This window comes from Natrix helvetica, assembly GCF_964273705.1.
Source record: "Natrix helvetica genome assembly, chromosome: 2".
NCBI classification, from domain to species: domain Eukaryota; kingdom Metazoa; phylum Chordata; class Lepidosauria; order Squamata; family Natricidae; genus Natrix; species Natrix helvetica.
This window is the reverse complement of record NC_138552.1, coordinates 44,837,376-44,853,589: the sequence shown is the minus strand read 5'-3', so window position 1 is coordinate 44,853,589 and position 16,214 is coordinate 44,837,376. Positions and strand designations below refer to the sequence as shown.

At 39.1% G+C, this 16,214-nt stretch overlaps 1 protein-coding gene across 3 annotated transcripts in view; it reads right to left on the bottom strand.

The window, feature by feature from the left end:
* Window positions 1-3,055: 3,055 nt before the first annotated feature.
* Window positions 3,056-16,214, bottom strand: part of SLF1 (SMC5-SMC6 complex localization factor 1) — a 48,512-nt gene continuing 35,353 nt past the window's right edge. For all 3 annotated transcript variants that reach the window (XM_081940964.1, XM_081940965.1, XM_081940966.1), the window contains 5 exons: window positions 10,993-11,159; window positions 10,490-10,623; window positions 8,627-8,719; window positions 7,854-8,036; window positions 3,056-4,268 (listed from right to left, as the gene is read on the bottom strand). In XM_081940964.1, the coding sequence (XP_081797090.1) occupies window positions 3,760-4,268; window positions 7,854-8,036; window positions 8,627-8,719; window positions 10,490-10,623; window positions 10,993-11,159 (1,086 nt within the window). In that variant the 3' untranslated portion in view covers window positions 3,056-3,759. The remainder of the gene's footprint in view (window positions 4,269-7,853; window positions 8,037-8,626; window positions 8,720-10,489; window positions 10,624-10,992; window positions 11,160-16,214) is intronic.

Below are 16,214 nucleotides of genomic sequence, written 5' to 3'. Positions count from 1 at the left end.
TATCTATCTATCTATCTATCTATCTATCTATCTATCTATCTATCTATCTATCTATCTATATAGTATTTGTACTGATAAATAAAGGGAGACTAGTATAGATCTATTTTGAGCTAATTAGCTCTCATCAGCTAGCCATACCCTTAGTGGGATTTGAACCTGGGCTGTTATATATCTCAGGCAAGAGTCTTAGCCTCTAAGCCACAGGCTCGCCTCCTTATCAGTTGAGCCAGGGAAATAGGTATGTATTTGTGTTACAACCCCTGGTATGACTAAATATGGGAGGAAGGTCACTACTCCCTCTTTCTGTCCTTCGGCTTATCACAGAAGACCATGCAGGCAGAAAACCATATTTTTATTTTTAATGTTGCCTTTTTATATTTGTGTTGTATTTGTACTGATAAATAAATAAAGGGAGACTAGTATAGATCTATTTCGAGCTAATTAGCTCTCATCAGCTAGCCATACCCTTACTGGGATTTGAACCTGGGCTGTTATATATCTCAGGCAGGAGTCTTAGCCACTAAGCCACAGGCTCGCCTCCTTATACAACACAAATATAAAAAGGCAACATTAAAAATAAAAATATGGTTTTCTGCCTGCATGGTCTTCTGTGATAAGCCGAAGGACAGAAAGAGGGAGTAGTGACCTTCCTCCCATATTTAGGCATATCAGGGGTTGTAACACAAATACATACATACATACATACATACATACATACATACATACATAACATACATTTGTTTTTGTAGATTTTCACGGGTGTAGGTATGCTGGTTTTGTTGTATTCGGGTCTTTTCCCGTGTAAGATTGAGATTGTCTTGGCAACGTTTCGGCGAGGTCTCACTCGCCATCTTCAGGCTGGTGTTTTGAGCTATATATACATACTTACATACATACACATACATACATAAAGTATATATAAAAATAATGAATGGATGGATAGACGAATGAATGAATGGAAAAGTTACTAGAAAGCTGAGATAGATTATAGCAACATGAGTCCATTATGCTCAGCATCATCCCAACAGGAAAGAGCAAAAGCAAAACAAAACCATTCCTCCAATGCTTAACTCTGCCAGAGGGCCCAGATAAAGTGACTGATGCTACTAAAAGCTTCCAAATATAATCTCCCAGCATGACCAAATAGGTCTCAGATGAAACCCCAATTAATATGATTGCAGAAAATGTTTCATCCAGATGCAACTGCAGCTGAAAAACACTATTTTAAAAATCACCTTATCCAAGAACAGAATATTTAACTGACCTATAATTGGAATAATGTTCTGGATGAAGGAAAAGCTTTTTCAGTAAAGGTCTTCTGTAGGACATAACACTCTGCACAGGAAGATATTGATCATTACCCAACCTCACCTGACTGATTTAATCAGCCAGAAAGGGCAAGGATCGAGCAAAGTCCTTGTATCTGTCTTCTGTCTTCATCTTTCTGAGCTGCAAGTTGAAGAATATTCATATGAACCTGCCAAATGGTTACCAAGGTTACTTTTCTATGACCTATCCCAATACTAGAATCCAAATTGAGGCGAATGATAGATTTTGCAAATAACAATGAAACAGTTCAATTTTCTCGCTTCCTTTGCCCATCACAATGGAGGATTTCTGCCTAATACAGAAAAGTGCCCCATTTCTGTGCAGGTGCAATGGAAACAAAGCTCATGGATCATCAAGGACTCTAACGATAAGACAAATTTATCTACTTATTAATAAAATAAATGTTGAGGCCCATGGCTCCACAATGACACCACGATTTAGTAATCCAAAAAGGCCAATGTCAGAAAATGAGTTGCTAAGAGGAAAGAATAAAAACCCTCTGCCCCATAATACATCTATCTAAATGGGCCTGACAACCTTCAAAGGCTGGAGAAGAGCTGAGTTTCTAAGGCTCACTGAATGGCAGGCAGGATAGAGGGCATTTCAAAATTATGGGGGAAAACTATTCTAGACAGCAGGCGCTCCAGCAGAGAAGGCATGCTTCTGATTTCCAGTAGATGACATTGTTTCATTGGACTTGAAGCACGCCAAATGTGACCATACAGGGCAGATAAAAGGAGTTAAGTCTTTCTTCAGATAATCAGACCTTATGCCATATAGGGCTTTATAGGTAACAAACCAGTACCTTGAATTGCACTTAGAAACCTGCTGATCATCAGTGAAATTATCAGAGAAGAGGCATTATATGAGCATTAACAAAACTTGCCCATGACAACTCACACTGCTGCTTCCATGTAGATCTTAATCAAGATGGGGTTAAGACTTCTGAGGTTCTTCTTGACGTCTGATATGCTCCCTCTCCCACTTTTAGTCCCCACAATTGGTCCAGAAAAAAATAATGATCAATGATATAGAAGGTCCCTGAGAGAGCAAAGAGGACCACCCAATACCAGCATTATCAATCCACACAAATAATTCCATCTCAGCTTCATGTCCTACTTTGAAATAAAACTGGAAAAAAAGTTTAGATAAATTCATGCATAAAAACTGCCTGGAGATGGTTTAAAAGAAAAAAGTACAGATAAACATCATTGCAAAATCTGAATCCCATTAAGTTTTGAGGAAGATTTTCATGGATGGGTATGCTGCTTTGTCTGATAAGGTAATCTTGACAGGAAGGTGAGATTCCTTTGTACCTTGAGATCTGTGTAGAGGCTAGGAGGAACAAGAAGAATGTGTTAAGTCCCAGCAAGACTCTGCTTTCATTTAAGGGTGAAGCAGGATGGGGTTTTTGTTACTACAAAAAAGTATGTGAGAACAGTCTTTCTGTTGGGCTCATACCTTTGAAAGTTCTCCTTTGTCCCTTTCAGAGACGGAAGAGAGGTAGACTTATTGAAAAAAAATACTCATGCTCTTTGGTATCTCTTAGCAGCAGAGATATGATCTTACTTTCCCGTATCACCCCTTTTCAAATGAAAGACACTTTCTTCAATATACTTGGCCCATTTGAACACAAAATAATTACCGCTTAGTACAACTTAGCAGCAATTACAGTTGCAGAAATGCAGTTATTCAAGGCAATATGTTTAAAAACGAAGTACATGTGTTTAAGAGAGTTTAGAACATTTATTTTTCTAAAAAAGTATATGCAAATTGTTACATTAAAAATGACTTATTTCGGTATAGACAACAATATAAAAATATAGATTATCACCAAAAAATGTTCAAATTTACAGACATGTATTCTGTAAACCCATCAGTGTATCAATCAAACCATCATCATATAACAATAACTTGAAGATTAACTGAATTAATGCGGAACAATTGTTTGAACCCACTTGTGCATTGTAACAAAATCCACACAAATGTAACAGAATGTCATGTTTGTTACGTGAATGAATCACGTTGGGCCTCAGGCTAACATTTTATCAATCCCTTCAGGAAATTAAAATCTTGTAAGAAACTGGTTTGTTTATAGCTGTGCTTATTAAAAAGCAAGAATCACACTGAGTTGTTTAATCTTGGAATATCGTAAAGCTAGGGTAAACTGCAGTTCCTGAACTGAGGAATCATTGAGAACGATATAGTTAGGGTAAAACTACAAATCTCTTCAACTACTCCACAAAAGAAAGTGGACATTAAAGTGGATGATCATAATAGTTTACATATTAGGGTTCTCCAATATGGCTTACAACTAAGCCAGTCTTCAACCTTTCACATGGGAAAAAAACACAACTTTTCATGTGTTTCACTTATCTAAGCAAAAATTGCCACTGAATATTACAGTTTATGTATTTTAGGCAAGTCACACTAACTTTGAAGTTTGTTAGTTAAACATGAACCAGACATCTCAATTGTAATTATAATTTGCTGTAACATTGTGAAAAAAGCTTGTTTCTGTTCTTCTGGGTCATTTTTAAGATCCTCAATAGTTTTCTGAAGATATTCTGGGAGTTTGTGAAAAGTTTCAAGCTCTTTAAAATATAGATCTATTAACCAATGATTAGAAGAGTTCATATTAAGCTTGTAACAGTCATCTGCCACCAGGAATGAATCTGAGCAACCAAGCTTTTTAAAAGTAATAGGAAAAGGTCTAAATAAGTCATATACAGAACAAAGATTTAACAGCATCTTGCAAAATAAGTTTATCCATAATTCTTTGCGTTGATTATAGAAATTACTTTGTACTTGAGCATGAAATTCCTCAACTGTCTGTTCTGGCTTCACAATATTCAAAAGATGTTGCTTAGTTGCTGGACATTTTATGTAATCAAGTGGCAACTTTCCTGTAGAATCTTTTTGTTGTAGCAATATTGATCCTGTAGTAGACAAAACATCAGTCAGAAAGTATAAACACACACATGTAGACAGAAAGTGCCTAAAAATAGTCTGGACTCTCTTGTGAATCTTAAAGATGAGCAACACAACAAAATCAGATTGTTAAAAACTAAATAAATAGCATAATTTAAATCTAGATTAGAAGATGTTTTATAATATGATTTTATCCTGTTAAGACACTATACCATGGCTATTAAAAAGTCTGTTACTGCACGATTTATATCTTTTTTTGGGAGGATGCTTCATTGTACTCCCTAGTACATCATAATCATATAAAAATTGAGTCATTTTTTCCCCAAAACTGAGGGCTCCTTTGTTTTAAGTAGCACACAATTTATTCCTTAAAACCAGGAATAAATTTTCAAACTCGATTTCACTGAGGGCCACATCAGGGTTGTGTTTGACTTCAGGAGGCCAGGGTGGGCATGGCCTGTTTGACGTAACTTGTGTTGGGGGCGCCTGTGGTGGCCTGAGTGCTCTGCCAGTGAAAACAGGCTCCCGAGTGCCATTTTCAGCTGTGACGGCCTCCTGCAACCCTCTGCACCCAGCCCTCCTGAGCTCCATTTTCACTAGCAGAAGCACTGTGGGCCAGTCCTTCGCTGTTTCTAGGATGGCCGCGTAGGCCAGATCTAAACACTGCGCAGGTTAGCTCCGGCTCCCAGGCCTTGAGTTTGACAGCCCTGCTTAAAATCCTCTAATAATGCAAATAACATTTGTCAGCAGCCAGGTTTGATGCGGACTCTAGCTAGGGATCCAAGCCCCCCCCCCCATTTCTTTCATGTTCTGAGCAAAGGTTATTTGTTGTACATAGTTGTATGTATAAAAACAGGCTACAATTCTAAGCATATTTTGAGTTGTTTGCAAAAACATAAACATCCTGACAGAATTGTAGTCGCTGACCTGAAACAAACATGCCTCCAATTCAACCATGTAATAATTACAAAAAATAAAAGTAATAGTTTTGGAATAGGCTTCACAGTCCTCTAGAGTTGACCATTATTGAAAATCACAAATATGTAAGAAGGCCCAATAATATTTCTGTAATCAATGTGTTCTGTTGATTTTTACTTTCATGCACCCTTTAACCAAGCAACTCATATTAGTACAATTAAATGTCTTCTGAATAGACATGGAATGCGATAGGCATGCAATAGAGCACATACATCCAAAATTATTGTTACTTGGTTTTCATCAGCTTACATTATATTACAACAAGGCATCCCCTGGGCAATGATGATGTCACCGTCTGACATCATCACAAAGCACTTTAGTACTTCTGACATGAAAGTATAGTATATTACAATACAATCCATCATATCTCCTTGCTGTGTTTGAAATAAAAGTTGCAAAAATCCTAATTAGCAATAATCATGATAGCTAAAATTCTAGGTTATGATCCCACTAAGCTGAAGAAATCTGTTTACATAGAAGGAAGGATTTTAAATAATAGGGCCTTACCCTGTTGGGGTTACTGGGAGTAATCTTGGTGGTTCTTGATAGACTGTTGTTTACAGTTAGCTTGTCTATATTGGTGGGGGAACTGTTTACTTCTTGAGTGTTGCGCTAGTATTAATTTTAGTGTTATTCTCTGCTAATCTAGGTATTGATTCCTACCGTGTTTTCCCGAAAATACGACCTGTCCTGAAACTAAAGCCTTGCCACATTTTTCGCGTGTATATGTTTAGTCCATTTTTCATTGAACTTTGTGTATGTAGTTATGATCTATGGAAAGCACATTGTCTTTACTATGTTGGACTTAAAAAAAACAACATCCAGGACTTACTAGAAAATAAAAGGAAGTGACTGAAGTAGAGAGCTCTTTTTTAAAAAACAGTGATCACTGTTCATATTTTGTTTTGTTAGAATAGGGAAACTTTTTATTACTATGTAACTCACTGCCATATAGATATTATTCTGGTTGTGGAACACATCCCATTAATTTAGATTTTACAGGATTGCAAACAACAGGGTAAGAAATATGGATTTTTTGGGATTGGCAAATAACATGGGTAATCATAAAGAATCTTGTTATCTACATTATGCCCCTTTTTGCCTAAAAATGGTTATGCTAATACGAATACAGTACATGGAGGTAAGAAAAAAGTTGTTAGATAATCCTGGCAAATTATCATCTTTCAAAGTAACCAGTTTCATAGGGTTGTTGTGACAATTAAAAGATGTACAGAATATGGGACACTAACAAACAGATTAATATTAGTATAACTGTAGTGAAAGTTTATAGAGATGAAATTAGCTGGAATAGTAAAGAGAAATGTCATAACTCTAAAACAGAGATACTGCATTGTACTTAGTTACTTAAAAAATAAAAGGCACACGGATGAAGAGAGTGAAAGTTTTGAACGGTTCTGAAGAATAAGAAATGTGAGTAATTCTACCCTGAATATGCAACACAGAGTTCTTGTCAAGTTCTTGTCAAAACCTCTGACAGGCCAAAGCCTGGCAACTGACAGCAAAGATAAGTCTGAGCACACAGCCTGTAAAGTTGCCAGGAGACCTTGATGAATGAAAGAGCAAGTAGATCTTCTCCCTTAGGACAAGGGGATCATCCAGTGGCCATTCTTCATTGACACACAGGAAAAATGCACATCTGTCAGTGGAATGCCACATTCAATTGAGGACTTGGACTTGCTGTAATATTGGGTCTTGCATCACTTAGACCGATTGAAGAGAAGCCAGGTATTGGCTAGGCCTGTCATCTGCATGGTACAGTAGATAAATAAAACACCTGGGAGATCATGTTACTGTTCTGGAAAATACACACTTAGAGGGAAGAACAGGGAGATATTGATTGGGAAAGAATGTCAGACAGAGACCAAGCAAATAGCCTTTAGGGGGCAGGAGACAACTGCAAATACAAAGGAGCCTTCCAGAGCAAACAAAAAACAACACTAATTTGTAATTTGGAGTAAGTTTAGCTAAAAAAAACCAAGTACAGCACTTTTTTTACTCTACGCAACTGAGTTATATAAATCTGGAAACAAGATAAAACATGAAATCCGAATGACACATGGCATAATAAAGATTACAAACTATGCTATGCATCTACAGATATAAAATGCTCATGCAAATGTAAACTGTTATACAATGTAAGAAAGACACAAAAGGTCGTATAAATGGCATTTACAATAGTTTTTTAGTGTTTTGCTATTAAAATAAGGCACTTTTTTCAGAAGAAACAACAGATATTTGTTCAACCCAAATAAAAGCACTTGGTTATTAAGTAGCACGAAGCAATCAGCTTAAGCATACTGCAGTTCATTGTAATATAATGTAAAATCAAGTTTTGGGATAGTATGAAATGCAATCTATACTATTGTTTATTAAGATAATCTTTAAAGCAAATCTGCACTTCAGCAAATATGAAAAAACAGCCACAAATAATTTAACTGACAAGATGAATGAGTATAAATATGACAAGATACACATCAATATTTATGAAAACCTCCAGCTTTCAAAATGACATTCCAAACAGCCTCCAATTTTAATACTCTGCAATTTTTAGTGATTCAAATTTCTCTAAGCTTATTTAACATAAATGCACTCACCGCCATGCTGAAGTAGAAGCTCAGCAATCTCTACATGTCCGTTTGACAGTGCATCATGCAAGGGAGTCACTCCATCCACTTGACTGAATAGGTTTACCTCTGGACAATGCTGCAAAATTTCACGGACGCACACTGTGCTACCATGGTTACAGGCTTCATGCAAAGGTGTCCAACCAGCATAGTCTGAATTATAAATTATGAGGAGTTTTAGGAAACAGCAAAATCCATATTGGGATGTTCATAAATGAAAATCAAATTTCTAAAAAAATAATAAATACATTTCTACACAAATAAACATCAGTAAAAAAATCACATATAATTTGGTACTTTATTTTAAAAGAGGAAACATGACTTGAAAGATGTATTCACTGCAATTTTGCAATAATCTAAAAAGAAGTTTTCCACAAAGCACATTAATATTAATATTATCAAAATTTTAAAAAAGTAAGAAATCAAATTGGAGCTAGTATACTAGAATTTAAACAAAATTCTTATTCAGGGGATAAGGCAGCCACTTTGAATTCATAATTATAAAATGGCTAGGTAGGAATAATTTTTAAATAATTACTGTGCTTAACTGAAAACCCCAAGAATTATATGGAACAAATGACTGGTTCAACAAGCTTTCGTTCCAAACTACTACTCAAGTCTTGCTTTTAATGTATTTTTATGGGTAAGTAAATAATTGTGAAGAATGTTACAAATATATACCTTTCATAGCTATTTGGAAGGCTTATTGTATGTATTTAGTAAAAAAAAAATCAATCACTTACCTTTAACATTAATATCTATTCCTGGTACAGTCAGAAGACGAATCAATTTCTTCACATTGTTGCTTCTGCAAGCAATATGCAGAGCTGTCTCCCCTAGAATGCAAAATTCATACAGTGTAAACAAAACAAAATCAAGGCAATAAGCAAAGTGAAAGGAATTAGGAGTGCTATTTGTCAGAACATTTATTCATCGGAAATATCTCTTCCCAGTGCAAATATCTTTAAAGGACATTAAAAAAAACCCATCAAGTTTCTTTTCAAGTCACAGATCCAACAAGGATTGCACTACTAAAGGGTTAACCTAGGAATTATCTCCCCCTCCCCCTTTTAGTTGTAGAATGCTTCAGTCACATTATGAAAGCACCAAATGATCATGGAATGCATGCACAAAAATGCTTGGATTTGAAGCTGTAAAAGTTTAGAATGCAGTTGCCCTCCCTTAATTATATTCATGAACCCACATTAAGTGCATGGCTTTTTTTGATACAGCGTTTGTAGCTTAATTCAAATGAATGTTTCTGTCCAAGCATGAGTGCCTCTACAAACTCAAGTATAATACGAAACTTCAAATCTGGTAACAGATGGTTTACTGTTTCTCAATAGGCTGTCTGGCTCATGTACAGTACCAGAGTGATAAGAGGGGGATGGGGGAAATGAAAGAGATTACAACGAATGAAATGATCTTTTTTTTCTTAAAAACACACACACACACGCAACCTCATTTAGAACTAGAAAAAGATTAAACAAAATCTGCCACCCTGAAATATGAATTACAAACTTCTAGGTAGCAGTGTAATTGCAGCAGGCCGGGTAATAAAAAAATGATTAATTTACAATATGTTGGTGAACTGATTATATCAGAACAAGAGCATATGAAAAACACGTTGCCCAACATAAACAATGATTTTTTTCTTTAAAACCATTTGCGCTGTTGGATTGGATCACTAATTACCTACATGTAGGAAAGGTAAAGTCAAACTCTTTATGCTGCATGCGGCTGAATCCATCATAAGCCACTTTACCAGGCCTTGCTTTGTATTCAGAACATTATATTTAGGCAAAGAATATTTGGTTGTTGTTATAAAAAAGTACAATATCCTACCTTCAAATTAAATGATAACTATGTGCCAATTTATACTACTGTACACTCTCATTAATCAAATAAAAATATATAAATTTTAAGTAATTGTTTCTGACACAATTCTTGAGAAATTGGCACAGACTGAGAATAAAATATAAAAATCCATGCAAATTATTTTTTTTAAAAAAAAATATTTTAATTTTAGGCCTATAGTATAGGAGGAAGACCATTTTAATTGGATCGCTCTTACCTTTCCTAACAAATGTCAAGCTTAAATTCATCACCATTTTATCACAGAAACCCTATCACAATTGTACTATAGTGCATTTCACTGAATTTGTGCTTTAAGTAGAACTTGGGTAAATTACTAAACTGATAATTTAAACCCTCAACATTTGTCTTCCGATATAATGAACAGTAAAGCCTGGGGCTGAATGGCGAGAAGAGCGGAGCAAGAGAATTAGACTTTCAAATCAGAAGATAATGCTGATCCTTTCCAAACACAGGTTGGGGTGGATTAGTGAAATAAGACAGTCAGGACCCAAATGGATTTATTTAAGGTATACTCTCAATTTAAAACTTGGTGTGTTTGGCAGACCTAGTTAAAAGAAGGGGAAATCCTGCAAAAAGGGCCATTCATTCATATATATGACTTCCCATATTTAAGCATCTGATGGTGTGCAACATGTAAAGCAGGGAAGTGATGTCTGGCTTATGTAATTATGTGATGCTGCTTTACAGCAATTCCTTTTATGATTTTTAGCATTAGAAATGCACAATACCTTTAAGATTAATCTTATGGACATTCATTTGTTTAGCTGAAGAATGGCAATTTTCTTTGTCATGCAATACGGTAGGCTTGGTTTTTCTTTTGAGATATTTTGGTAGATGAGCAGAGTTATCCTTGGTTTGTACACTGAAAATAAGCAAACATTGAAAAGAGGGCATTACACGATACATTTACCTTAAACATAGCTACTGTGCATTATGATAATAAAGAATTCACAATTCTGACTGCTCGCAATTAAAACACAAACAGCAAAATTTAACACAGCGGCACATAACTATCCCCAAAATTCAATAAAATTTGAACAATCAGTATGTAGAACATATGTGTAGAAGGAAAGATACACACACCATTGTACACACACAAACATGTTCATCACTGAAATAGCAAGGCACAATAATTTGCAGACATCACAGGTCACTTAGAGTTCAAGAAATGGGTCAGGTCAGAAGCTGTCCCTCAAAGCAAAATCCTAGTGGTGTTGTAGATGTTACTTACGGTACATCAGGCAGGACTTTGGTTTGGTTCTGCTTATCGCCACTTAGCATCAGTAATGCCCTCTGAGACTCGGAGCATGGCCATTGCCCTATTTTCTTTTTCTTTTCTTTCTGCATCTTCCCTTTCTCACACACTCCAGCTTGTAAAGTAGGCAGATAGCAAGAAACCTGTTGCAAGAGCGACATTTTAGTCTGAGCATGTTGAAAGATTATAATAGCATTGCCAGTCTCCTCTTCTTGCATCTAAAGCTAACATCTTTAAATAATATATTTCAGATAAACATGCTGAGTTTACACAACAGTTTTTAATCATTCTTATGCCAAAGTAACTCCCGTGAAACACATTTCTTATGCTTTTATACCCATTATTAGGAATTCAAAACGGCTTAACTTGCTATAGCAGAAAAATATAAGGGAAAAAAGTAGCATGAGAAATTTACAGTCCTATCCTTCAATGACTGTGCACTGTATCTATATACTGTAATATAGCCTTCAGTCTATTGCACTGTTCTTGAAAGAGGGCTGAATCTAGGCTTTTAACTGATTCCCCCCCCCCTCCACTTTTTTCTAGGAGGAGAAAAAATGTGATTTAGCAACACCTAGCTTTTGAAAAATTAATATTTAATTTTTTTAAAAAAAATACTGTAAGTATGTTCTGTTCACAGGCTTTTTGTTTTAGTAGAGATTGATCTGATCGGGACTAAGAAAAAAGATGATTTTTTTTTCCACCCTTCCTTCTGCAACTCTGTAATGCTTCCCTCCATGCTATTTGCCCCACAATATACATGACGTGGTGGGGAAACGGCAGAAAAGAATTGAAAATGTTGCCTAGTGTAGTCTCAATTGAGCCAAAGACCCTCCCAAGCCTTCTATTAATAGGAAGGACATGGTAGATGCAACTGATATGTATGTATGTATGCATGTATGTATGTATGTATGTGTGTTATGCTGAAGAAAAGAAGGAAGAAAAGAAGGAAAGCGCTCGTCTACTGCTATCTTCTCCGCTGGCATTTCTACCATGATGTTTATCTTACTGAAAGATGCCTAAACTAGGGGAAAAATCCTTTCACTCAAATATACAGTGATTATTTGCTCAGCTGGGGCAGAGAAATGCCATGTTACTTTCCTCTGCCTGCCTAAAGTCCAGGATTATTACCAGTCCAGGTGAGCTAAACACTACGTCAATATCTGTTGGAAATTCCATCTCATATAGTCTAGTTTTAAGAACAATAGTAAGGAAGGTCACTATCTTTTGTCACATTAAAAATTGTGAACTATAGTTCCAAATGTTCAGAGCACAATGTGAAATATGTTGTCAGAAGTATGGGCATTTGCAGGAAAAGTGTCAGGCAATGTGTCTTGACCTGGAGTACATATACTTTACTTTCTTATACATATGTAGCATATAACAACTGCACATAAATAGAAAATATGTTCTCATATTTGGAGAAAGCTGTTGTGTTTACTTTGTACCGTGTATACTGAGATTGTATTAGCTTATGGTCTCTCAGGAAACACACAGTTTGACCTGAAGTGTCTAAACCTCTGCATGGAACTATAATTATTTAGCCTCTTTCCAGGTCCTACTTTAATATTAAATGAAGGCCACAGCAGATAAGAGTATGTACAAATAAAATGGCTTAAATAAAAAAAGATGAATAACAAATACAAAGTCTCAGATCAAGAAATCTGAAGGTGCAACAGAACAACTAAGTCACTAACATGGAAAGTTAGAGATTGGGCATTGGTTCTTACCTGATACGCTCATTTTCTGGTAGAGTAGAGACAGCAGCCAGACTGGTATGCTCAGTCCATTAACCAATCGGACTGAGTCTACACTTATGATGTCATTGGGCCCTTGTGGCTCCTCCCCAGTTTCAGATGAAGGAAAAACTGTAGACTCAAGTGAGAATTGTGAGCAAAAAGTGAAAGTCCATAGTCACTGTATCTCGCTCCTCCGCACAAGGAATTCCCTCGTGTGACCCATACCAAGGCAGGGCTGGCTGCTGTCTCTACCAGAAAATGAGCGTATCAGGTAAGAACCAATGCCCATTTTCCTGTTATCATAGAGACAGCAGCCAGACTGGGACGTACCAAAGACTGGGCTGTCCACTAGGATGGGAAATTGTAAAAAAGGTCCGTTAGGGCACAAGCACTTGTTGTAGCACCCTGCGCCCAAAAGCTGCGTCAGCCGACACGTACTTGTCCAACTTGTAAATGACGTATGAAGACTGTGGGAGACACCCAGGTGGCCGCCCGGCAGACTTCTTCCAAGGTGGCTTGAGTCACAGATGTCGCAGCGCTGTGTGTAGAGTGAGCTGTAATGTTTGCAGGGACCTGTATTGATTGAAGTTCATAAGACAGTTTAATACAGGCTCTTATCCAGCACCCCAGACTAGACGATGAAGCCTAGGTACCCAAGGAGGTCTGGCAAAAGGAGATGAAGAGAGCTTCCGAGTGGTGGAACGAGGCGATGAGGTCGATGTAGATCTTGAGGACACGACGTACGTCAAGAGTGTGCCACTTGCGCTCCCTCTTGTGACGCGGAGACGGACAGAAATCAGTTAAGGTCAACTCCTGACCTCGGTGGAAACAGCTATTGACCTTTGGTATGAATGTCGGGTCCAGTCTTAAGACAACTTGGTCTGGATGGAACACGCACAAGTCATGCCTGACTGAAAGAGCAGCCAAATCAGAAATACGTCTGGCAGAGGTTACAGCCACCAAAAACCGTGTTTTAAAGGACAACGGTTTCAAAGAAGTGGATCTCATAGGTTCAAAGGGCGCAGAAGTCAAAGCCTCTAGGACACGAGGCAAGTCCCAAGTCGGATATCTATGTATGGTAGGGCAATGCAAGTTGGACGCTCCACAGAGAAATCTCCAGATTAAGGGGTGAGAAGGCAGATGTTTGGATGCCAGGCCGTCCAGAGCAGAGACCAGAGCGGCCACCTGCCAGCGTAGCGTGCTAGGGTAAGTCCCTGATCAAGCCCCCTCTGCAGGAAGTCCAATATCTGCAGAATGGATGCCCTAAGTGAGTCAACAGTCTGGTTGGAACATCACAGAGCAAAGGTCCGCCACGTGGCATCATAAATGCGGTTAGTAGAGCTTCTGTGTGATGCCTGAATGGTAGCAATGACGTCGAGGGAGATGTTATCGGCTGTTAAAGCTTGCCGCTCAATCGCCATATGGTTAACTACAACCACTGGGGGTCGGGATGACAAACTGACCCTTGGTGTAGAGACAGGAGGGATGTGCCATGTGGGATGTGCCATGGGGTGGAGATTGACAGAGACACTAGATTGGCATACCAAGGCCGGCGTGGCCAATTTGGCGCTAGCAGCAACAGTTCTGCCTCCTGCTTCAGCATTTTTTGAATTACCCTCTGAATGAGGGGAAGGGGAGGAAATGCATACAGGAGACACCTGGACCACTGGCATCTGAGAGTGTCTACTCCTTCTGCCATGGGGTCCATGAACCTCGAGTAATACCTGGGTACCTGGTTGTTGTCTGCCGTCGCGAACAGGCTGTGCTCCTGCTGTGAAACCTAGCCCATGGGACAATCCCGAAGCAGGATACCATCTTGCCCAAGACTTGGGAGAGAAGAAGGGATGCCTTGCGTAGACATAGCACCTTCCTGACAAGTTCCTTCAGACTGAGAATGCGGTTATTGGATAGGAACACCCTCTCGGCCATGGTGTCTATCAAGACCCCGAGGTGGAGAAGGCGAGTGCTGGGAACGAGGTGACTCTTTTTGAGATTCACCCTGAACCCGTGATTCTGCAAGGTGTGAATGGTGAGGGAGAGATCTCTTTCTGCCTGAACCGGAGACCTGGACAACAAGAGGATGTTGTCCAGGTAACAGAGAATCCGAATTGGGGATGACCTGATGTGGGCGATTAGTACTGCCAGTAACACTACCTTTGTTAATACCCTGGGGGCAGAGGATAGACCGAACGGAAGAGCTCGGTAATGGAAGTGCCTCCCCCCATAGGAGAAGCGGAGATATTTTCGGTGGTCTATGAAGATGAGGATATGAAGGGAAGCTTCGGTCAAGTCTACCAAGTCTGACTGCCTGGAGGATGGTGTGCAGAGAATGCATTTTGAACTGCCGATAGACAATGTGGCGGTTCAATGTTTTTAGATCTAAAATTGCTCCCCATCCCCCGGAATTCTTTGGTACCACAAACAGGCGGGAATAAAAACCTGCCCTTCCTGATGGGGAAGAACCGGTTGGATGGCCCTGATCTCCAACAGCTGCTGAATGGCCTGTTCCATCAGTGCCCTCTTGCGAGGACACCGAGAGACCGGGCATGGCACGAAGTGTTCCTGGGGGATGGAGAGGAATTCTAGCACGAGACCAAATTTGACAGTTTTGAATACCCAATTGTCTGTTGTTGTCTTCTCCCAGTGGTGGGCAAAGAACGCTAGGCGGCTTCCGATCGGAAGAGAGTCCAGATAGTCATTTCCTACATGAAAAATGGAGGTTGCCTCCTCCATGGTAAGATTTCTTGGAGGGGAAACACTGTGTGTTTCTACTGGAGCTGTCCTGGTGAGATCCCTGTCTGGGAGTGTAGGATTGGCGTTGTGGATGTGGGAAGGAAGGTCCCCCGGTTGAAAGGGCGACCTCCTATAGAAGGGAGTGGGCCGACTGTCCTGTTTCTTGTAGATGGATGAAAGGACCTTGCACTTGTCTTTAGATTCCGTGAGGTACGGGTTTAAGGGATTACCAAATAATTGGGTGCCACTGAATGGGGAGGCTGCTAGGCGCCACTTGGTACGGACATCCGCCTGCCATGGCTTGAGCCAAAGCAGACGCCTGGCTGTGACCGAAGAGGCCATGGCTTTAGAAGCGAATCTAGCAGGGAAGAATCAGCCGCAAATTCAACCGCTGCCCTGATCTTGTTGAGATCCCTATTTGATCTAGTGTCAGTGGGAGCGATACGCTCCTGAAGCTATTCAATCCAAACCAAGGCCACCCTGGAGAAAAAGGAAGTCCAGGCCCCAGCCTGATAGTTTTTGATCAAGGTTTGATCTGACCTTTTCTCCTCAGGCTTGAGAACCTCCTCAGGGGCTCCAGAGACCACAGTATGTGAAGACAAGGCTGCAACCGATGCATCCACTGGGTGCGTCTCGAAGAACTTGGTGAGGTCTGGTGCAATGTTGTAGAGACGTTTGTCAAGGTTGGTCAGCTGTGGGCCCGTGCCTGGAGAAAAAAAACACCTT